At 41.6% G+C, this 23,990-nt stretch overlaps 2 protein-coding genes across 6 annotated transcripts in view; both read right to left on the minus strand.

The window, feature by feature from the left end:
* LOC134518305 (arylsulfatase D-like) overlaps positions 1-5,461 on the minus strand; it is a 29,453-nt gene extending 23,992 nt beyond the window's left edge. For 2 of the 5 annotated variants that reach the window (XM_063340961.1, XM_063340932.1), the window contains exon 1: positions 2,695-3,081. The gene's annotated coding sequence lies outside the window, so the exon portion shown is untranslated. Of the gene's footprint in view, positions 1-2,668; positions 3,083-5,430 lie in introns of those variants that run through there. The other 3 variants (XM_063340969.1, XM_063340941.1, XM_063340951.1) reach the window with 3 other exon arrangements.
* Positions 5,462-5,624: 163 nt separating this feature from the next.
* Positions 5,625-21,961, minus strand: LOC134518319 (arylsulfatase D-like). Its single transcript, XM_063340986.1, has 10 exons — positions 21,668-21,961; positions 15,074-15,223; positions 13,722-13,843; positions 12,666-12,788; positions 10,738-11,161; positions 9,692-9,828; positions 9,344-9,478; positions 7,366-7,528; positions 6,559-6,680; positions 5,625-6,140 (listed from the first exon to the last, which is right to left on the minus strand). Exons 1-10 carry the CDS (start codon positions 21,670-21,672, stop codon positions 5,773-5,775), a joined length of 1,749 nt encoding a protein of 582 aa, XP_063197056.1. The 5' UTR covers positions 21,673-21,961; the 3' UTR covers positions 5,625-5,772.
* Between the last annotated feature and the right edge of the window lie 2,029 nt (positions 21,962-23,990).

Here is a 23,990-nt window from a genome sequence, read left to right on the forward strand (position 1 = left end):
CATGAATGCTAAGTGCCCATCGCTTTGAACAAATGATAAAGGTGCCAATGACTCAATACACACACAGAACTGTTGGCGTTCACGGAAAAGAAGGTTTTCACCATTTTACAAACAGGAGGTAATGATAAATAAAACTAATATCTCATTTTAATTAACCTCAAATGATCTTTAAGGTACAGGAAAATAATCTAATCCTTACTGTTAGTTTAGGAACTACAAAAAAATGCCTCCAAGAAAAGCCATCCTGGAAAGTAATATTTGGTGTGTAATTCTTAGGGAAGGAACTGTAACATTCTTAGGTTTGGATGCCATCTAGTACATTCAAGGAAGTGTTTCTATCTTAACGTTACTAAAAACTGTCCAGAAACATAAATAGCATTATGATTATTTCCTTAAAGGACTTCAAGGTTTAATATTGTTTATAAATTTAACAAGACAATTCTTCTAGTTGGCAACTCTGTGAACTCAACCTGGACTTTAAAAACTTAGAAATAACCTTGCAGTTTCTAAATATTTGGTTTTATCTGGCAAAGCAAATTTTATGAGTGGAAGCAGTTTTCTATGCTTGCTGAAACAGAGAGCACAGCTAGTCACTTCAGACAAAGAACGGCTTGGGAAATGTCTTTTCCTTGTGGATAGTCACAGACTAAAGGATACGCAGAAAATATTGCGGTGGAATCATGCAAACAGTCATGCAGAAGTATATGATAAACCAGCTCTGGCATATGTTCATCTTCATGCTGTACACTGAAGTAAATTAGAGATGACATTAATTCCTTCACTGTGAAAAGAGATAAAAATCTGAAATATCCCATCTATGTGAAATCCCTACTTTTCCACACTTCTTTCCATTTCAAACCAGCACAAGAACAAAATGTTGTCAGCTCTATTAAGGAACAGAGTGAAGCTAATATGAAAATTTACTTTCTATAACAACTAAAAGCACGTTTGTAAACATAAAATCACTTCTACACAGAGAACTGAAAAGTTCCATCTTGACTAATGAAAGACTTGTGGGTTTTGGTGGGGTTTTTTTGTTTCCCTCCCCCTCCCGCCCCAAATCAGCATGTTATCCAGTGGGAAAAAAGAACATTTTCTAAGAGAACTTTTTTCTGTCTTTTTGGTTCATAGGAGTGCTACAGTTACCTTGAATATCTGAGGAATACTAAACTGGCCAGACCAGAGTATAATCCTGCCCTATGCATTTCAAAGAATGAGCCATAGGATCAAAAAATAGTAGATGCTGTTATTCTGACTAGGAAAATAGTATAAAGAGTCAGAACGTGGGGTCCATTGACAATTTTTCCCAAGTAACACCTGGATGCTTGTTTGGCTATGGCTGAGACAATATGGGAAATAAAAATAAAACAAGAATTTAGAAAAAAAAATCTCAATCTCTATTAGTTACAGAATTTTCCATAGGGTTGATGATGCTTCTCCTTCCTATTGGCAAGATCCTGAAAGACAGTACTGAGAGCTCATCCTCCCCGCCCACTCGGAATAACTAACGGGGATGCACCAAGATCTCTCTGACTCAAGGTATTGGCTGTTTGAAGCAAGACCTTGCTGTGAATGCAGATGCCAGAAGCCTAATATCATTCTTCGAAAAGCAGGCTGTATTAATGTGAAACAAAGGATTCGCTACTAAGAGCTCAACTCTTTTATTTGTAGTGGTAGTGGTGTCTCAGAATCACAGCCTGGCTGCACTCCCCCCGAAGCCCCGAGGAACTATGGCCCCATAGGACGGTGCTGAGGTGACAATCAGGCAAGTGCATGAAGGCATTAACCTGCAAGAAGGAAGAACTAGCAACAGCTCTGGTCCATGTCTATAATGGAAACATCTTCACGGTGCTTTAACAATGGAGACAGAGCTCTACCTCTCCAGCAACTGGTAGGCAACGTTGCGTTCAAAGGGTTCAGAGTACATCATTAAGCCAAAACTGTTTAAGTGAAAATGTTCTCAGCCTACGCCGAGTAGCTGAGGATCATCACAGCCCTTGTGAGCTGTAGTGGTGCAAAGGAACCAGATGGATCTGGACATCTAAGAAATCCCTTGATTTTCTATGGGCGTTGATAAGCTTTCTAAGCTGGTATAGCAGCCCCACTGCCTTCCACTTTCTCTGCACAGGTCCACGCAGCACAGCCAGCTGGTCACAGCAGGCATGTTGGTATTTAGACAGAGACTTTGCACAGCCCCTCTCAGCCAAGCAGTGAATTTAAAACCAGGGAGGTGCAGTGGTGGTTTTAAACGATATTTGGGTCTTAATACCATTGTCTATGACAATTAAAATTAGCGCTTCCTGCTTTACTGCAAGCCATTTCAGGAGCACTATCTTTACTGAAGGACTAGAAGTACCAGGCTTGTTTAAAAAAAATATCCATTTAAATATGCATATTCACATTTCTCTGTTAGGGACCAATTCCTTCTGAAAACAGAGCTCTCACTGACATCGCTAGAATGTGATAAACCTAGCACTGGGCCCTAGGACTTGTCAAGTGTCCTTAGCTGTTAAATGAAACAAACGATTCATAAATCTAACATCGGCCTCTAGAAATCAGCAGAGCTACGTACAGAATTCCGAGAAAACATCAGATAGCAATTCCCTCTGTAAGCCAGTACGCCACAATAAATGATCATCAAGACTGATAAAAAAAAAAAAAGGCTAACCCCTTTTAACAATGTGGAAAACAAACCCTTATCTCAATTATTCTTCTGGCTCTGAAATCCCTCTTGCTCCTTGGAGTGCTGAGGAGTCCTGATCCTCTAAGACGCGTGTGGGAGGAAACAGGCTGGGACTTGCTCCTTTTCCTCTTATTCTCCCTTCCCCCAGTCTCCAGCACAGAAACCGCCTGGGATCCCTGCCAGCAACAGCCAGCAAACTGGAACCGCCATGCAGTTTTTACATGAATTCCAGGCGGAGTACAAAGTCCTTATTCTTGAAATACTGGCACAACATGGCTACTGCCTTTACTAAACTCCCTATCCAGTTAATTCTCTGCAGATTTGTATAGAGCCTGTCACTGCTCTCTTTCAGTGCCTCAAAAGAGATGCTGTAAATAATAACACCACAGCACTCAGGGCCCCGGGATTCTGTTTCTCCCACCTTACTTTTCCAGCCTTCCAGGCAGGATAAGAGGACTAGCTTGTCCTCCCCCTTTTCGTCTGTCACGTTGTCTTTTCTTCTTCATTGCACTTTCAGGAAAGTTAGACCTACCTGTGCTGAAGATATTAATTGCACTTTCTTCCCCTCAAGAACCGAAAGTGTAGTATTCCCCCCCCACCACTTCTTTCATAACTTAACTCTGTTATAATACACTTTACCCTTCAAAAGGCCTTAAGCGATTACTTAGACGAGCTCTCATCTATTCGTTTGTTGACATTTCAGTTCTCCGAGTTATGTGAATACAGCGAATGCTGAATTTAACACTCTGTCCTAGAGAAGTCAGTAGGAGTCAGTGAGGTGGAAACATGAAGCAGCTTAAACTGTCAGATTCATATAATACACAGGATGATCATGGTTGGAAGCAGTTTTTTATTTGTTGACCTCCTCGCACTTATGACTGTACTCAATTATTTTTATTAGTTTTCAAATTGGACTACTTTTACTCATACCTATTTGACTATACTGCTTATTTTGTATGATTACTTAACAGCTTGTGATGCTTCTGGTGCAAAGATTTTTCTTGAAAAAAAAATGTATTTCTCAAAAATTATGTCATACTTTGGGAAAGATGGATCTTTAAAAGTTGCCAGTAACATAAGTATTAACTTCCATCTGTCTTTGGTCCAAATGATGACTAAACTTTTCTGTCAGCCTTTCTAGACTGTTTACATCTTTCTCACCATGTGATCACTACTGAAGATGTGCCCACGCTGCTGCTGGCACATCTTAAAAAACAACCTATCAAATAAAACCCCAAAACCTGAACCAAAACCCAAAACAACCCCAAACCCCCACCTGGACGCAGAAGAGACATTCTGCTAGCACAGACCTTGCATCCTGTTCCTCACCACTACATTAGTCACCCAACACAGCTGTAAGATTACTTACTGTCTTCAACAGAACTAAGCTGTAAACCAAGACCTTACTGGTTTTTTATTTATTTATTTATTTTTTGAAAAAGAACTTTGTAACAATGAAGCAGAAAGGAGATGATTTTTATCTCTGCATTTTGAGCCCTGCAGTATTTCCTCCTCTTCAGCTAACTGGTTTTTCGCTGCACCTGAGCCCTGGAAGCCGCTGCATTCTCACTGCTGCAGACAGGCAACTTCTCTGCCAGCAAAAACTTAATTTTGGCGTCACTGTGTGCTTTATACCGCCGCTTTCTATCTGGCATTTTGCACATGTCTGAGTACTAAAAGCAAACACTGGTATTCATATAGTCTCAAGTACCTTTGACAAGTTTAGGAAACTTGTCAAAGTTTCCTGTAAGTGAACTTACAGTAGTGAAGAACATAAATATTGAAATCACACAAACAGAAATTTGTAAAATTGTTTCTATGTCACACTTAGGAAAAAACGCTAAGGGATAAGAAGAAAACTGTTAATCAGCTAAACTGGCTGAACAAGTAAAATGCTTGCAGAGGTATTCAAGGGGGCAAACAACAACAAAACAAAACCTAAAATAATCTTTTTCCGTTTACTAAATTCAAACTCCAATTTTTCTGGAGTTCTAGCAGCATGCTTATAAGAAACTCTGACTTCATCTATTCCTGCACAAATAGCAAAAAGAATACAGTTCAAAGACCTAAAATTTTACTGCAAAATTCAATGCAAAGTCACGTCTCCTTAGAAAGTCTGGCTAGGGTCACAACACCACAGGTTTTTTTGTTTCGATTGTTTGGTGTTGGTTTTTTTTTTTTAGGTTTTTAACTAGTATTGGCAAGATCCCTTTTTACAAGTTGTAGTTCGTAAACCTGTACATAGTGCTACCAAATATTTTTAAACATTAATTCCAATGTAACTCTCAAATGAACCTTATTTTTCTTGAATTGACATTGAAACAGTGCAAACTATTAATCCAAAACATTTCTCTTGGCATCTTATAGGCATTAAAATTGCCATTTGCCAAATAAGCATGCAGCAGGACCTTTTTCTGAAAAGCAAAATGCTTCTCTCTGTTTTGTAACTGCTGCAGAGGTGTACTGCACATCAACATTTTGCACTTCATACTGTCTGTCATATAGGCTATTGTTAGTCTGTTCAAAAAGCTATTTGCAATTTGAGGATGATCCCTCACTAAATCGGATTCGCTCGGTCTCAGGTATTGCTCAGCATCTCAACAATATTTCTGCAGAGATAACAGAGCAGTACAGGAAGCAATGATGACTCAAATTATTACGTTTGAATAGAGTACGACCATGATTTGTGGACTATAGAGACACAACTGCAAACATCTAGAGTTCTGCGTAAGTCTGGTATTTCTTACCGCTGCCTGCTCAGCACCATACACTAGGCTCTCTGCAGAGTTCTCCAATTGTCTTCCTTCATCAGGTAGAAATTAGACAGAGATTAGGCATATAACTCTACAGTCATCTCTTACATACCAATCTGCAAAACTAGTCTCCATTCAAGCCCTTTACCACACCAGACAGGATTTCCTTAGAACTTTGGCTAGCGGTGAAGAATGAAGGGGAAAATCTCTGATCAACATTCCTTTTCTTTATTTTCATCTGCTTCGCTTCTCAGATAGAGAAAGGACACAATTATTTTCAGCAAACTTTGTCAGCAGGAGACTCAGTGCCACAGGACACGTTAGCAGACATCCATCTCACAAACTTTGTGTGCTGTCACTTTCCTTATCACACCAACAGAATGGGAAGGTCCCACAGCACGGCTGCAGCCACGGCTTCCACATGATGTTGTACAAGGAGAGCTGCTCTGGGACTGGAGTCAGTGTCCTGCGATGCTCTTCTATGGCTCTTCCAATCTTCCTTACTACAGTGTCAAAGAGGGGCTCGGTGTCAGCCGTCAGAGGTTTGGCTTCAGAAGGGTCTCGTGAGAGATCAAACAGCAACGGAGGGTCATGATGGGTCACACCTTCCCCAAAACATGGGCAAAATCCTCTATCATAACAACCCCCAGCTCCGAGAGGACGGAAGATGGGGGTCACATAATGAGCCTTCCAGATGGCTCCACCTGGCAGGAAAGAAATCTTATGGCACAACTACAAGACAATAGAGGAAAACAAAGTGCTTTCAAGCAACAGGAGTACATCTATTTACTAAGGAAACCTCTTCACACACACTCTGGCGACCCCATCACCACACATCAGGTTCACTGTGTGGATTACTGACTTTGAAGGAAAACACTAGAAATATGAAGAAAACCAGATTAAATTTCCAGTGTAGTAGTAGACAGCCTATATTCCCACCCCACTTCCTATAGGGTTTGTGACTTAAGTATTTCTTTTCTTTAAGACACGTCCAGCTGGCCAGAGTCACTGGTATGTCACGCACAACAATTTCATGCAATAAATTTGTCAGTTAGCAAGATCGTTATCAAAAGGAGAAAACTCATGTTTTGCGGTTACAACGGAAGAAACATTTATACTTACTGTCCTTTTGGTGCCACCGCACTGCATGCAAGTAGGACCCACAATAGTGAAACAGGAACTCGTGCTCTGACTTTTGAGCTCTTCCTTGTAGTAAAGGCATCAAATTTCGTCCATCAATCACCCTAATATAATGGGGAGAAGCGTATTCAGGCAGGGACAAACCTGACAGTGAACCACGTACTTATCACCGCCTTTGTATTGTCTGCACCAGTGCTTGGAACAGCGTATAGCATAATTTGGTCATAGATTTAGAGCAGCCAGCAGACTACCAGGCCAATATTTAAATCCCTAGGTAATAATATTTTTATTTTTTTTAAATGGCTGGGTCAACTTTAGCAATCATTCATTTAGCAACGCATAAACAATATTTAGAGCTTGGTCTAGCAGAAAAAAGTAATTTTTTAGGGAAATCAATACCAAACTCATAATTGTTTACATGTAGCTATTTTCAAAGGAGCTTAAAGAAATATGTTGAGGTTGAGCAAGGTCAGGTTTAATGGCTTTAGGAGGTATTTGTAAGTGTCCATAATTCAAGTCAGTCAGTGCCAGAACAACCTCATCCACCAGTTCTTTCCTGAACTCGTTCAGGAACCTGCGTTTGAAACTAGCACCTGGTCTTTGGCAGGAGCAGCACCTCTGGCCAGGAGCACACCTGTGGGCTTATCTGGGAGAGTTTGCTCACTAATTTAAAATCTTAGACCAGGCTTGAGGCTGAGCAGTATTTCCAGGATCTCCAAGGATGATACACAGCCAATTTTTAGCAGTTAGTTCACCTACCAGTTTCTCCTGTTGAAAACATCTCCGTACCTGTCCTGTGGCAATACTCCTCCAGCCAGATGAACAAGCGTGGGATAAATATCCATAAGACTCGTAGGTTCATCAATAACTGTGCCTGCAGGTAACACTCCTGGCCACCTAACTACTCCTGGCACACGGATCCCTCCTTCCCAGCCTCCCATGCCTTTTCCACCTGCAGTGAAATGAATCAACATATGGCAGTTCAGAGGCAAACACAAACTTCTTCATTGGCTTGTTGCACTTGAATGTACAGAAAAAGATGCACTAATACACTGCTTGTCCAACAGATTTGATTCTCAATCTGCATTGGACTTCACATACTTTAGAAGGCCTCAAAATGTGACATACAACTCATCCAAACCTAGAAAGACAGGGGGAAGCAATCTTTACTTTGAACACAGGTGAGGGTGGAAATAATAAAATCTACCTTTGAAAACCTATGCTCAGCAACAATAAAACAGCTTCAGTCTTCTGTTATCCTCCATTTCATGGGTTGCCTGCATTCACCTGTGTTATTGAAGAGCTTCCCAGTAAAAGAAAAGAGGGGGAACTGGATACCAGAAGAACTCACAAGACTTAAGAAATACTTGATATTCTCTTTAAACCTACACAAGACTTACTAATTAGTATCCAATTTTAATAAACAGCTAAAAAAAAATATATTTCTCTCTTTATACCCATGGATTCCCTTCCAATATGTGTCCTTAGCACTTACATTTCCATACGCCTTATGCATCTCCTCCTTTTTTGAAATTGAGTTTTGGACCTGGCTCTCCCAATGCTTAACACAACATCTCTTAACTCAGAAGCAAAAAAATCTCCGAACCTATGAAATGGTACTACATACGCTTTACTTCAAATGGCAGGAAAACATCTTTTTTCAACTTGCTACTAACAGAAACTAACCTAATGAAGCATCCTGATGCTGGCTGTATGAAGACAGTATTTACCTATTTAAGATGGAATAAACGTTGTTTTTGTTACATCCTATCAGGCTTATGAATCAGTCTTACCCACAAAGAGAAGCACTTTCTCAAGCAAAAGCACGAGTGAGATGGAGGATGGAACAGATTAATTGAAAGTCCTTCCCTTTCACAAGGGCCAGAGACCTCCATTGCTCAGCAGCAGAGCATCCACCTCATGGGGGACAAAATTCCATGTCTTTGACCTCTGCTGTGCCCTGTGGAGCAGCTCAAGAAGGTTTTGAAATGGAAGAAACCTGTTTTCAGAAAATAAAAACATCAAAAGTTTGGGCAAGAGGTGGATGGTTCACCAGTGATAACAGAGCCTAAGCCCTGGCACATATTGTCACGTGTCCCTGAGAGGTCACAGGATGACACAGGGCTGTTGGGGCAGGTGGGGGAAAATGCAATGAATACCTATCCTTTGGCCTTCAAAAAAGCCACCGCACTGCTCAGCAGGTTGCAAAATGATTCACAGCAGAAAGGGATGAGCAGGAGATAGAGTGAGATCCTCTTAGGCCACTAAGGCAACTTGGATTTTATGCCAATCACTGATTTTGGTTGGAATATGAAAGCATACAGGGAATAAATTATTGTGGCAAGTCACGACACAATGTGCCCTTACTCTATTCTGTATTGATTACCTGGAGAGCAATGATCTCTGGAACATAATGAGAAAAATAAATGAGCAAATCAGGAAACAGTCCTATTGCGGAGAGAGGTAAAAATCCTCAGAGAGAAAGAATTCAATATACAGAACTATCACATTTTTTTCTAGTGCCTTTTACTTGAGAACACCAAATAATTTACAGGTATCACGCTGGACAATACCTTTGTCAAGAAGATGTGTAATAATGTTTGCACTTTACTGAAAGAAAAGGTGACTTTAATCTTGAAGCACCTCTGTACGTCACCTGTATTTCAAGGTAAAAATATAACTCATTCCAGCCTTGACAGCTTCAGCCAGGAAAATTCATTATGTTTCCGATTCTAACATTCATGTAAAGTCACAGTGTTTTTCCTACCTTTATAAATACCATTCCAGCCACCTAGCTGAGCAGATCCATCCTGACCCTCCAAGTGCCCTCCATGATCAGAAGCAAAATATGTGAATGTATGATTTTTCAAGCCTTCTTTGTCAAGTGAATCCAGAATTTTTCCTTAAATTTAAAAAGAGAGACAGCAAGGTTCGTATTAATCAATTAGAGAGATCAAGCCCCATTTATAATGTTTCAATAATAATCTTTTGCAATGCCCTATAAGATGTTTTTAATAGGTTAGATTTCTGTAGGTATTTTGGCCTTATTAGTTTTTCTGCTTTAAAATACACAGGTATATATGACTGAAACAAATCCTTCGTGAAGAACACTTACCCACCATCCAGTCCATTTCTTCTACATTGTCTCCATATAAACCATGACGGCTCTTCCCAAGAAATTTTTTTGTGGTAAAGAGCGGGGTATGAACATGTAAAAAGGAAACAAAGAGGAGGAATGGTCCTTGCCTGTTTCTTAAAAACAAACCAAAAATAAAAATATTTTTATGTTGTGCATTTGGAATATTTTGAAAGGTTTCATATTCATCCAGGCGCAGACGCACACATTGGGTGGGGGCTGTACCCACATCTAGTGCATCCCCACTGATCACAGTTGCTAGTTGCCTTTTTGCACGAAAAAAGGGCACGAAAGAACCTTTTCAGCCAGATTATTTTCAATTCCGTGTGTAAACAGGCATAGCATTTAGTGCTTAAATGAATCTGATGCCTTTTTAATTAAATGCAACTGGATACAGTCTCACATTTACTTTGATATTCATGTGGCTTTTCTAAAATGGCCCCTTAAAATTTTCAATATATTTGTTTTCACAAACTTTGAGAAAAGAGTAGTTACTTCCTCTGTTTTACAGAAAGACACTTGATGCACAGAAATATTATAGAAGGCTGTGCAGACAGAACTTGAATCTAGAAAATGAATGATCTTACTTGGCTTCCTTCTCAATCCACAAAAATAGATTTAAAGTGTTTTTGAGATTTTCACATAAAATAATTTTGTGCATCATGCACATTTTATCTAGGTGTTTTGTAGGGTTTATGAAAAAGAGCACAAGTGAGGCTTGTAGAGTGAAGTGTAAAATTAGGTGGTTAATCTCGGAGCAATACAGTAATTACAGATTACAGGGCATAGTGAGATGGTCATGTATCATTTGCTTAAAGTCCATTTTAAAATCTCATTTACTGTAGCTTCCAACATGAGACAGTTGCAATTAGAATTTAAGTGCACTGGGTTTCTAAATAGAGAATTTGGATATGAGTTCCAAAGCAGTTATCATGATACAGCTATAGTTACTGGAGAAAAATACTCTATTCCAACTGCCCAGAACATCCTGTCCCCTTTAAAGGAAACTACAGACAATTGTTTACCTTTTGATAAATGACACTGCCTCCTTCAGCATGAGGGAAGCAGTCCTCTCTAATCTCATCGGTTGCTCAGTGATATCGTGGTTCCTCATCAGGATACAGTTCCAATACTGCACAAAACCGTAACTGGAGTACCAAGAAATGAAGAAAAGGCCGCCCGCCAAAGTAAACCAGGCAATTATCTTCCAGCGGACGGAAATCAAACCAGTCAGTTTCCCAACAGCGAGAGTGAGCACAGCAAGAGCAATTATCTGACTGTAAAGCCAAAGCTTAGCTTGAAGGGATACATCCATCTCGGGAGGTTTGTTTTCTTGACAGTTGTTTAGAAGCGTGAAAGGCATACCATAAAAGTAGTCAAACCCATGATTTAGAGGATGATGACAATGATCATTGAAGGATTCACAGTTTACACCTTGATGCCACTTTCCTGAAGGTTTTAAAGCATGAAAGAAATGAGAACATTAAGGTTGACAACTCAAAAGGAGCACAAGGTAGCACCATCAGCATCCGTTTGGCAATTAGGCAAGTCAGTCTTGTTTTTCAACAGGGTAACAACGCATTCGCCTTGTGCACAAGGATGCTGGGTGAAACTAGCGCCTGATCAGGTCAATGTCATACCGTAATGGGTCATCACCAAATGGACATGGGATAAACAGAGAAATTTGCAAGATGCTCAGCTACGGGTCCCAAGGATGGGATTTCATTACCTTTCAATGAGGATCAGAGAATTAAGGTACTCCTAACTCGCTGGCTGCTTTAATACATTCTCTTCCTAACTTTCAACTGCTTACTTACAACTTCATCTTAACATAACGTTACAAATTTACTGGAAGATCCAGTAAACTTTTGGACAATATTAGCAGGTATCTTGATCACCAGACTCAGGAAGATGATTTCTCAGGCATGTCCCGAGTCCATATGAAAAGGAGAAAAGGCTGTAAACCAACCTTTCACTCTATCCCTGCCCAAAATAGAGCAGGTAGATCGAAGCCGTTGTCTGCTTAGAAAACGTGCTGTATCAAAGGACCCTGAAGTTTGCTGGGTTATGTGATTGCCAAGTAATTAGAGACTCAGCCAGGAAGACTACAGTTCATTAGCTTGTGATTCAATGCAGACACATCTATTTCCAGCACTTGGAGATGACAATTAATTTGCCACAGCTGGCCCCAACGTCCCCGCCAGCTTTAAGGGACACACTGCTTACCCTACCACACATTTATGTGAAGGAATCCATTGCAGGAGCGTCTGTCACTTGACAGTAATAAAAGCAAATGGAAGGGGGGAAAAAAAAAGAGACTTTGCCAGTTGATTTTTAGAGATATTTGGCAAAAGAAAAATGAATCTTGAAACTGTTGATGTCTGAACAAAGTCACAGACAGGAAGGTGCTCTGGGGCAGTGTTTCTCTGACACCTTTGCATTTTGGCTTCATCTGAGAAAACAGCCACTGTATCATGCCTCTTTGGGACCTCACAACCTCATCTGAGAGAAGCTTTTGCTTCTTCTCCTCCTCTGTGGGTACAAACTTTGTTCCTTTCTTTCTCTGTCCTCTTTTGTTTCTCTGCCTCCTATAGGCAGATGAAATACTTAGAAAGGGTTTTGTTTGGAACAATTTTTACATTAACAAAACTCTCACAGTGGATCAGCCTTTGAAAAAACCTTAGGCCAAGTAAAATAAATGCTCACCCATTCTAATAATGAGACAGTTTTTAATTCTTCCTGTTTTGGGTGCCCTGTATAGGCATTAGCATAATCTTAAAACTCTTTAGACTGCAGTATCTTTAGTCTTCTTGCAAATAAGAGTTTTTCCCCCTCAGCCATTTGGAGAGGATTCGTATCTGATTAACTGACCATTTTTGGCAAGCACCATCCCTAAATTCCCTTCATATAACTAGTTCATTCTCCAAGGTCACAGTAAAACATTTCCCCTTACCTATCAGTCCAGTGGTATAGCCTTGTTGCTGTAGCAGCTTGGCAAAAGTAGTTTCATTAGGTGGGAGCCCTCCTGACCCGGCATTCCAGTGCAGCGCGCGGTACCCGTTGCTGGATGCCATCCCTGATAGAAACAGCTCCCGTCATTCCTGCCAGCCTTTTGCACTCTGCCAGTGGAGGCTGGGCTGCTCCTGCCAACCTCCGTGTCATGACCTCAACCCGAAGGCAGCAGACCTCCTCACAAAACATAATAACAAGCGTATCTTGTAGACAGTCACATCAGTGTGTCTAAGTAGTTCAGGTAGTCAAGAATTATATTTCAAACCAAATACTGCTTGGCGCCAGATTTACCATCAAACTGAAATAAATCACTGGTGACAGTATAGAGCAGGCTTTATTTTCTGCCTTTCTGAGTAACTAAGATAATTTAGTTTCTCTGCTCTTCATCTAAGATGAGAGATAACAGTTGCATTCCCCTACCTCAGAGGGGTGTTGTATCATGTTAGGTGAGACACAGTTCACCCAACACACACTGATTTTGCACTTAGCTCCGAAAGTGGGCATCTATTTTCCTATATAACACCTAGTGAGAACTGGTTATCTATGAAGTTCTCCGTAAGGCACGTTAGGTAGGTAGAGAATGGATACAACACTCCATTTTTCACTGGGATTTTGTGACTTTCTGCACTTTGTCGGCAATGAACTCACCCATTTCTCTTGGGAGCTCTGTTTCAAGCCCTTACCTCTAACCATCACCACCAAGAGGAATTCCATCAGCTTGCCCTAGGCTGTGTTGCAGTAAGGAAGTGACAGATATTACTGCTGTTGCCATTTCTCCATACCTGTCTAATTTCATCATAGAGAGCTTCCCCATCCTATAAAGTCAGGCTAAAGATCTGTCAGCTGGTGAGGCAGTGGTTCCCATTCAGAAGTTGCTTATAGAAAGTCTGAGCCTCTAGCAGTGTATCTTCTATCTCAGCTTGAGGAAATAGCTGAATTGGCTACTGTAGTACCTCAGCACCGTACACAGAAATTTGTAATTCAAAACGGGCCCAACCTGATCTAACGGGGTATCTGCCAGTGAGAAAAGCTGCCCTGCTCGGAGTGCAAAGTGGAGCTGCGGCAATGTGCTGAGTAAGTTTCACTCCTTCTCTTGCCAGGCGGTCAATGTTGGGGGTCCTAAAAAACAGTTTCAAGTTTAACAGAAGCAAGGTAATCTGAAATTATTTTAATAAAATGCCAAGAAGAACTAGAGCTTTTGAATAGTTCCTTAAAAAACAAAACAAAAAAACCACCTCATCTTTACATACTCCAGGACTGACATAGTAATAACTTTCATATAGCGGGTGAAGTGGGTTGTAGCCACTGGAAAAATCCATCCTTGGGACACAGCCATAGAGTGCATTTGGCAATACTGAAAAGAAACCTAGGCATTGTTGGTACTGTTTAGTTTGAAAATAAAACTAAGGCAGGCTGATATTTTTCTACTCCAATACTTCCAACAGATCACTTTCGCCAGTACATTTAGACCCTAAATTTCAGAGTTCATTGAACCAGAGAATCTCCCAGGGTGTCTGGAGCTCTTGTTTCTGTTCCATGTTTTTAACATGTGCTATTTATTTCATAATAAGGTGATATCTTTACACAGTTACAGTTGTATGGAAGCCTAACTCTCCCAGAAGAATGGACTTCAACACCACAAAGAGTGAAAGAGACCTCCCCGCCCCGTCTTCACCACCAGCAGAGGAGAACAATGGAGCTCCACGAGCACATTCCCATTTCTCTGTACAACCCCACCGACACCATGGGAGGGAGATGCACCCAGAGCATGCCAACAAAACGTCTGTGCTCTGCTTGGAAGACATGAGTCGAGGCTTGTAAGATGTGCTCCCAATGCCCAGTCTTTTCTGATTTTCCTTTTTAGGTTTGAAGGAATTTAATCACTAATTTTGAAGGCACATAATCATGTAATAAACTATGTGAGTAAGTCCACATGAACTGGAGTATTTTGGAGGAGAGAGCAAGCAAGTGGATGAGGTATTCTGGAAAAGATCTGGGTGGACAGAGTAACTACACATGAAAAGGAATGAAGAAATTCATGCATGAGGAGAGAAGACAGTAACTGTAACACTAAAACAAGTGGCTGGAGAGTTAGCACATGGAGGAAGGGATGGGAGGAATTCCCAGAAAGAACTTCAAAAAGAAATAAAAATATAGTATTTTTTTTTTTTTCACTGCACACTGTTTACTTAGGCCGCAATCCTATGTGCGTATATATAAAAGTACTTCAATACAGAATTACTAGAGCCTTGGGTTAAGGGGTTAAGAACATTTCTCTTATAATTAGGCTTAAATTCACAGGATAGGTGTTCTACAGTGTTAAATATATTGTACTGAGAGATCTTTTACCTTATGGTATTGTTCCCATAACAACCTATATCTCCGATGCCAAGATCATCAGCCAGAAACAGAAGTATATTAGGTTTAGAGTCCATAGCTGCACCCAAGCCAAATGTGTTCCAGAACAAACATGAAGTCAGAGCCGTTAGGAGGTACCTCCTGAAACACAACAAAATAACTTTTTACACAGGTGACTTGTACAGGTTGGAGAGTGATGGGAGCTGTGTGGCAGCAGATCTGAAGCCGTAAGCACAAAACAATGGAAACTTCATTTCCCAGCCCCACTTTCAGTCAGGAGGAGGAGGACAGAATGAACTCGTTCCATTTCTTCCATCTCTACCACCCAGATCACTCCAATGAGAGGGGCTGCAGTAGCCTTTCTACAGCCCAAGAAGCAGGGACATCAGTGAAGACTGTCATTTTTGGTCCACGAACTTCCATCTCAAATCAGCTGCATAGATTTCAAAATGTATCTAAAACTTCAAAGGGCTGAGAAAAATTAGTGTTTTTAAGTTTCATAAATTGTATGAAAATTCAGTTTATGTTCCAAAGTCACTCTGGCATTTTTTTTAATATCTTGTCTCCAGTGACTAAAGCAGTTTTAATTATATTTGGAAGAGAAGTGGAAAAGCCTAAACAAACTCTCCTTTCCAACTCAAGAACACTTGAACTTGAAGCCATCTCCTCTGCCACCATTCTACGATGCCAACCAGGGCCCATACCAGCGTCAACTATGTTTACTATCTGCAGAAACCAGAATTTAACCTTTTACACATACATACCATACTTTTTATATAAATATGCCCAGAACTTTTGAAGCTACGTGTTCCCCCAAGTAAGTACTGCTCATTGATAGGCTTAAGACATAATCCTGGAATGGTTTTTCACTTGGGCGGAGTTATCAGTGCAATATGTACTAATTTTGCAGGACATGGGGCAGCAGCAACCCTCTAGCACAGGCTGAGGCAGCTCCTGCAACTCATTCCAGGATTTGCAGTTTTGGTATGAAGATCTTGTGTACAAAACCATGTTTTTGAATGAATAAGTAACCATGACCTCTAACTGGCAAACACGACACGCAGCACCTTCTTTAAAAATGACTGTGAACTCCCAGGGGTAAATAAGTAACCAGTGGCTACAGTGATTTGATCACCCAAGACCAAAGTTCCAGCTGCGTATTTTTTGGCACATTCTACTACTAAGTTACAACAGCGATTTACAGAGATGTGGAGAAACCTTACTTTAGAAGGGCAGCGTGGGCAACTCCCATCGCCATACTTGTATTACTCATTTTAAGGAAAGGAGAATTTTCAATTTGCCAATGTTGTATCTCCTAAGAGTTACAGGGCATTATACTGGTATAATGAGTCCTTTCAAACCACTAATACGCTGTTAGAGCTGCAGGGGGAAAGTCTCTAAAGGACCCTGGTAACTAGCAGCCCGCAACAGCACATTTCAGTCACTTAGGCATTCTTCTTTCCAAGCTGGGGACAAAAGTACTGCTCCCCAGCTCTCTCTGTTACATTAAAGAAAGGGAAAGGAATAAAATATAACACCAGCAAACGATGAAATCTGCTTCTACTGATGTCTGCAGCCCCATCCTAGCGCTTTGTTTTCTCATGGTGTTAAATGCTGGATATTTGCTGATCCCTGTGATAATCCCGCTTGTGGATTAAGATAGGGTCAAGGGCAAATTCCATCTCAGGTAACCTACTGCTTATAGTTCCAAGTCTGTATACTAAACTGTTATGTAGCATTACTGTACATATAAAATAACCATGCTTAGAGCTCAAAGTGATCATCTTTCAGCAATACACGGAGGAAAAATGCAAGAATGTTTAGTTACTAAACACCAATAAATCCTGAAAGCAACAAGGTTGAAAGTCGAACACAAACCATGCATATAGATACATATGTATGTGTGCATATATAAAAACCTTTTCAGAATTACCTAGAAAGCTATTTCTGGAAATAATAACATAAAAGGCATAGCCAGAGACTTCCACTCAGGAGACAGATCTCATTGTTTAAAAACATGAAGACACTAAGTAGCATGTAGTTAAGATGGTCCTAAAAATCATTTGGAAGCTAACATTACTAAATGATTTCACAACATCTGCTTAATGAATCAGGTAAGTGCAAAACATTAGGAAAATACAGGCCACCATTTATGCAGCTTTTATTTACAAGACGCAATATGGATTTACACCATAGTCGAGCTCCCACTGCTTTACTGACAACGATCTTCTGAGAACAGGTTAGAAACCATTGGTACAGGCAATCAGATAGTGAAAAAACCCCTACTAAACTATACAATTTGGTGCCTGTACTTGCCTTAGAATTATTTTCTAAGGTGATGCTGCTGTGCTAAGTGCATACCTAGAGAATTACAGCATTATGCGATTATAGCATCCTTCTGTTCAAGAAATCTGCCCCTCCTACAAGATTTCGCAGGGAAGTTATATCTGTGTAAGAGCCTGGCACCTTAGACTGCTTCTCTAAGGGCTTCTGCAAAGGGAGAGACAACTTTAGAACAGAGTGGGGGTCACAGTCAGGGAGGAATTAAAAAAAAAAAAGCGTGGGGGAGAGAACAACGATGACATGATTCTTAATGGAGCTGAATTTCTTACGTGGGGGTAAGGAAGGGAACAACCAAGACTTAAAGCAAACGAAGCATCAGGAAGAGCGATTCATTTGAGCCCAGGGTTGCTTGGGGGAAAAAACAGGTGGGTCAATTCAAACGATGCAATTTTAATTCTGCAAAGCAGCAAAAACTACATGCAGGGAGAAGCCAGAAATCTGTTCACCTGAACAGAATAGCAGCAACGGCTGTGCAAGGTAGGGGTGCAATCATCTCCTGGCAGGCAGCGATCCTGAAAATAAGTTAAGCTTATAGTAAGCAACAAATTGAGCACAGTTGCCAGTGTGATGTTGGAGGGAAAAAACCTCAAGCAATCCTTATATCTCTTTAGAAAAGAGGGACTAGTGAGATTATTCTACCTCAAAGACAAGAGCACTGATAGGATCAAACCGCGTACTGAAAATAGTCCTCTTTTGGTCAAAGTGAAGTTTGAGAACTGGAGGGGGGGCAGAAAACCACATATAAACGATTCAAGAGTGGGAAAAGATGTTCTATTTTGAGAGAGCAAGACAGTAAAAGATTAATTAGTACATAAATTCATGGGGCGAAAACACAGGTCTTGGAAAGCTCATCAATTTGGCTGAGCCAGAGACAGTATTTGAAAGGTGAAGTCAGAAAAATAAAGCATGCATTTTCTGCAAGCAAGGTGATTTATTATTCAATCACGCTTCCAAGAAGAGTACAATATAATCATGATTGCATACCTTAAGTGGAAGAAAGAAAAGTATTATAAAGAAATGCAAGTTATGGGACACCCCATAATGGGCAGTCAGCTAAAATTTAACAGTTCACAGTAAATACGATCAGAGCAACAATCTGATATGAACTCCAGAGTATCTTCCACAGCAGCCACTTCATGAGACATCTTTTTCTAAGCTACCTAAATCAGCTCAATTAAAACTAATTTTCAGACTCTTACCTAAAGAGTTCAAATAACCTGAATAAAATGGCCCCTGACTTGAAGCAGCTGCTTCTCATCAAACCATTCCTTTTTTATTTCAAGACTGCTTTTAGTTCTCACACTAATAAGCCTCCCCACTACAGAAATTCTGGTTCATATAATCCCAAAGTAGCCTTAAAATACTAATTCTATAGATTAGTCTTTACATAGACAAAGGGGACTGTGAGTACATGCGATGATACTAAGTTATTCTCAACAGAAGACTCCCCAGACAAAGAATCGCTGGAGGCAACCACGGATTTCCCAAAGTCGAATAGAGCTGGTTATTTTCAAGCCGGTAGCAAGTACAGTCTTGGAATTTATCACTGCTCTTACCTCTTAATTTCAACTGAAGCGTTCTCAAACGTCATTATTAACTAAAAACATTATTACTTCATTTACAGCCAGAAGTACAGTTATTCAGCCTGGTACCTCCACATATAAAGTCACAGGACTCTATAATCATTCAGCCTCAACGTTTCTGCCAAACGAAGCCAAATCCTGCAGAGCCGCGAACAGCAGGAAATGGCCAGCACAACTTTGTGTGGGCACATGCCCCTTGGTTAAACAATTCTGATTGTAAACCCGCTCCAAAACTTACTCTCTTCTGCGGCTGATACAACACGTGCCTGCCCTACCACTTCTTTCTCCAAATTTATCAGCCATTAAGGAAGGCTTAATCAACTCACAATACAATTCATTCAACCTGCCAGGAATGCCACAAAGCCTGCCGCTGCCTCAACAGCCACTTGATGAGATTTAGCAAAAGAAGCTTTTGCTTGGTTTAAGTGGCTGAATTAGGTGGACCTAACTCCAAAGGATTTGTAATAACTCCAAGTAGTGTTACATAGCCCTTTTTAACCAGCTGCCTTATACAGACACCCCCTCCCTTTTTTTTTTTTTTTTTTCCCAGCTTTGCTTTACAGAGAGCAAACTGCAAACCTGAAACTGCTAAAAATTTAGCCTCTGCTTCCCCCACGGCAGCTTGGCTCCAGGCAGTTCTCCCATCCTCCGAATTTCACACACTGGATATTTTCCCAGATTAGAGTCTATCCTTCTTGATGTATTACAGAGAATAAAAAAAGACAAACCTCCACTTCAAAAAGATCCAGCCATGGCCAAAATATTTGTTGAAGCCAGGCATGTCTCATGTTTCACCCTCATCCCCAGAAGACTGGCAATACCACCACTCACTCTGGGAATCCAGCAGAATTGAAAGGAACTTCTCATTCTTAAAAATGTCGAGAGATACAGCTCTAACAGAAAAATCTGGAATAAGCTCTTGTCAGTTAAAGTCAGTAATCAGACACAGCAGAAGAATTTGCTTTCTTGTTTTTTTTTTATTTTTCTAACTTCAGATACTGAAAAAAAAATATTTGCGCACTGATGCAAAAGCAGAACAAAAACCTAAATACCACTCATTTAAATATAAAAAAAATGAATTATAAGTATTAGGACAAACATTTTCGAGTGATGTATGGAGGGATGTCGCTGCTTAGCTGTTAGCCAAAAATAAACACTCACTTTCCACCTTCTATAAAAATATATTACACATTCAACACTATATTACAATGTAATTAAAAATGCTAACTTCATCTTGTATCGTGCCTCTGGAAGAGACACATGCAACATACCATATGCAATGTGCTGTTCCACCTTGTTGTCCCTGTCCTCCCTCCCTCCATAGCTTCTAGGCATCCAGATGTTCAGGGAAGGAGAGGCAACAAGTGAGGAAATGAGTGAAACAAGGAAGAAAAAGCTCACAGCTGGTGCGAGCACAGTCGCTTGCTCAGGGCTTGCAGCTGGTGAGCCACAAACAGGTGCCATTCATCAGCCATAAAACAAGGGATATCCTTGCAAGAAAGGCAGAAACCAAAAATCGGGAGATGCTCAGTGGCCTGGTTTTTTTCCTGTCCATTCTACACTCTCAAGGGATCAACTGCAACAGCGCTCGCTGGGGGGACGTAGTTCTTACTAACCCAGATAATATCAATAGTTATCTGTTACCGTGATTACAGCATTGTATTACCACTTAGCGTTGTGCGTCGTCAGTAATCAAAACTCTCGTGGCAAACAACCCTAATTTTTTTAGTTTATTAAGGCTACCCTGCACTGGCCTTGCTGCTGCACAGCAGCACCCTGCCTTCAGAGCAACAGCAGAAAGGGATGGGCTGGTCCTGGGCTTTAAATGAGCTCGTGCATTTTCACATCACGCTGGGCACCCCCCGCTCTAATTGTGCCTGAGGGCTTCGGGCTGCTCAGCTCGGAACGCGCAGCTTTCCTTACCGCCGGGACGGGAGCAACGCGCGAGGGTGGGTGGAAAACTGGAGACAGAAACGGGGCAGATAAAGGAGATGAAACAAGCGGCAACTGGGAGCGCGGCTGCTTCGGGAAACGGCGAAGATCACACAGAGGCAATCTGGAGGCAAACGATGCTTTGTGCGTGCCACTATAAAGCCAAACTAGCAATAACAAATAATGATAAAAGCAGAACACCTGCCATTCACCACCTAACCCTCCAAAAACCGGTGTTTGGTTCGAAACGCTAAAGAGGGAAGTACAACAGAGACTGTTAATCAGCGCAGCCCCCGCCGTACGCGGCCGCGAACCCCGCTCCCGCCTTGGGCGTCCTGTTTGCGATGGATGGGCTGGAAGGCAGGGCCCGGGCTGCCCCCGCAGCCGCGGGTTGGCGGGGCCAGAGCAGAGGCAGGACGTCGTCCAAGGAAAGCAGAGCTCTGCGGGACAGAGTTCACGGTTTGAGCCCGGCTTCCTAAGAAACGCCTGGCGGGAAACGGGCTGGATTCCGCCCGGGAAAGCGCCGGCGTCGTCCCCCGAGCGCCGCCGGGTAGCGGGGCTCCGCGGGAGCCAAGGCAGGCTCACCCCGCGCTCGAACGAAGCGTCCGCTTTGTGTAAGGGAGGCGGGAAAAAGTCCTTCCCGAGAGAAAAACGGAAGCGACTTCTTTTAAAGTTATTAATTTATTTAAAAAAAAAAAAAAAGTAACAAAGCTGATCGTGTACTTACTCCATGCTCGCTCGCTCAGTGGAGGAGCGCCGCCCTCGCTTTCCTCTTGGTCCCAGGCCGCCTGATCTTTGCTCCTGACGAGGGGTGTTCGGAAGCACGGCTTGTCTGTTCCTATCGGAGCAATCGGTGGGTGTCGGTCTCCTTCAAAAAACTGCGGTCAAAGGCGTTTCAGCCCGCCTGCCGCAAGGGAGAGGTGCCCTGCCTGCCGCTGGCAAGCACCGAGCGAGGAACCACCGCTTTGAAGCGGGAGCCAGAGCTACAGCTCCTGTCACAGCCGGGGCTAACGGAAAGAACTTCAGCAGTAGCTGCGTGAAAGATCATAAATCACGGGCAGGGAGACCACAGGCTGCATCGCGCTGTGGGGAGAACCACCCCACGGATGGAAGCAGAATAGCCGTGGCTAACGCAGAGGGTGAGCCAGCTGGCCCCCCTGAGATGAAAGAAAATCAATTACTGTAGTGTCACGCTGCATGCAAACCGGCAGGCTGGCTGATTCCTCATTACGTTATTGTATATTATTATATAATATTTAATGATATGAATTCTCTCCTGTGCCAGCACTGATAGTTACGTGGTTGCACAGTCTGGCGTGTCATCCAACTTCAAAAGCCCATGGGGGCACTGGACACCCCTTTTTACTGGCGACGTGTGCTTATGGTGGTTTAAAAAGAGGGTACAAATGTGTCCTGCTGTAATCCACTGCAGAAGGGCTTTATTCAAAGAAAGACGGACAAAAGAATAGAGGTTCTTGGTGTAGACATATTATTGCTCAGGTGCCAAAATAAATATTAATACAAAATACCATGTCAAGGTGGAGAAACAACCAGACCTTATTAACTAGACGTTGAAAAGACAATGTATGGATACAATGAGATTCATAGCATCATCGGTGGGCGCAGTGCAGGAGTCTCAAGGAGAATGTTAGGGACTTAAATGTTTATCTGGATATAGCAGTAGCAGTTGCACTGTTTTCCTCAAGAACTGCGCAAAGAAGAAATTGGTAGAAGTAATTGAAGCTGGAAGAAGCTCATGGAGTAGGGCAAAGAAATAAGAGTGCGAGGAGGGAGCCTTCAGATCAAATTAGGGGCATGCCTGAGGAGAAGAGGCTGCTTGCATGCATCAGGAAGCAGATATTAACATAAAGCTTCAGAAATACTAAAGACAAAGAGATTTTTTTGAGGGACTTGGAAATAACTACGTGGAAGCGGTCCAACACAGGAAGCAGCAGAAATTTTCTGGGTTACAAACCAAGACTGAAGGAAAGAGTCCACTCTGCGAAGACATGGGGAAGAAAGTAGGGATTTGGTTTTGGCCCTTTTACTCCAGTGCAGATCTGCTCGCACCATTCGTGACTCTCACACCTATGGAAATCTCATTCTACCCATCCAGAAAGACTCTTCCATCTTGTCTCCCTGACCACCTGCCATCATCAGAAGCAGAGTAAGGTAACATGATGTTTTTAAAACCCTCCTTTTGAACAGCATCTTCAGTTTGGCCTCCGGAGAAAGACTGAAATATAACAAAATAAAGCAATTTCATTATCTCCCGATTATTAATCTCTCTTTTTGCGATTTCTCAAATTCTTTCATACAGATTGAATATGAATTATTAAAAATACTTGCTATTTTGATGTTAGTTTTGTGTGAATATTTTAGTATGCAATTTTGTTGATTTAACCGGTTTAGTTGGCTTCCATTATATATATCTGTTCTTTTTTCTACCCACAGAACTGAAAAGTGCATTGTTTAACTTTAGATACATTTTTTTAATTTGTCTTTTTGTCTACAGTGTTATTTGTCATGTCTTTGTAAGTTATTATGGCATTTTTATGACTCTTAATACCTTTAGCTTGGGGTTTACGATAAGGCTGTTTTATTGTTAGTCCTTCGAGCCCATCTGTTTGGCAAACGGAGTGACATAATCATATAAACAACATGTGGATCCCCAACTTACAGGAATAACCAAAGAGACCAGCTTTAAATTCAGCCCCCCAGTCACCTGAACTTAATGGATGGGCCAATTGCACAGAGCCTAAACATCAGCATTTGCAGGAGCTGTATTTTCAATCACAGAAAAAGCCTGTTAAGTGCCAGGAAAGACCATTTTGTGAAGGGAGCTCTTTGTTAGCAGTGTCTTTGCTGTCGTATATAGAGACCCAGGTCCTGACCAAGACCCTGTCCCACAGTGCAGAGACAGAGAATGGGCTGGGACCCTAAGTGCTAAATATTAAAATTCATAAACATTTGAGCAATCTGGTCTAGTGGGAGGTGTCCCTGCCCATGGCGGGGGGGTTGGAACTGGATGATCTTTAAGGTCACTTACA

Source organism: Chroicocephalus ridibundus, chromosome 1 (assembly GCF_963924245.1).
Source record: "Chroicocephalus ridibundus chromosome 1, bChrRid1.1, whole genome shotgun sequence".
NCBI lineage: Eukaryota > Metazoa > Chordata > Aves > Charadriiformes > Laridae > Chroicocephalus > Chroicocephalus ridibundus.

Excerpts from the sequence above, each read along its gene's own strand:
- LOC134518319 (XM_063340986.1), bottom strand. Across the intron at positions 12,789-13,721 it reads CAGATACCCCGTTAGATCAG|GGATGGCATCCAGCAACGGG; the intron begins GTTGGGCCCGTT and ends TGTTTCTATCAG. Across the intron at positions 11,162-12,665 it reads CTATACCACTGGACTGATAG|GAAAGTGGCATCAAGGTGTA; the intron begins GTAAGGGGAAAT and ends TAAAACCTTCAG.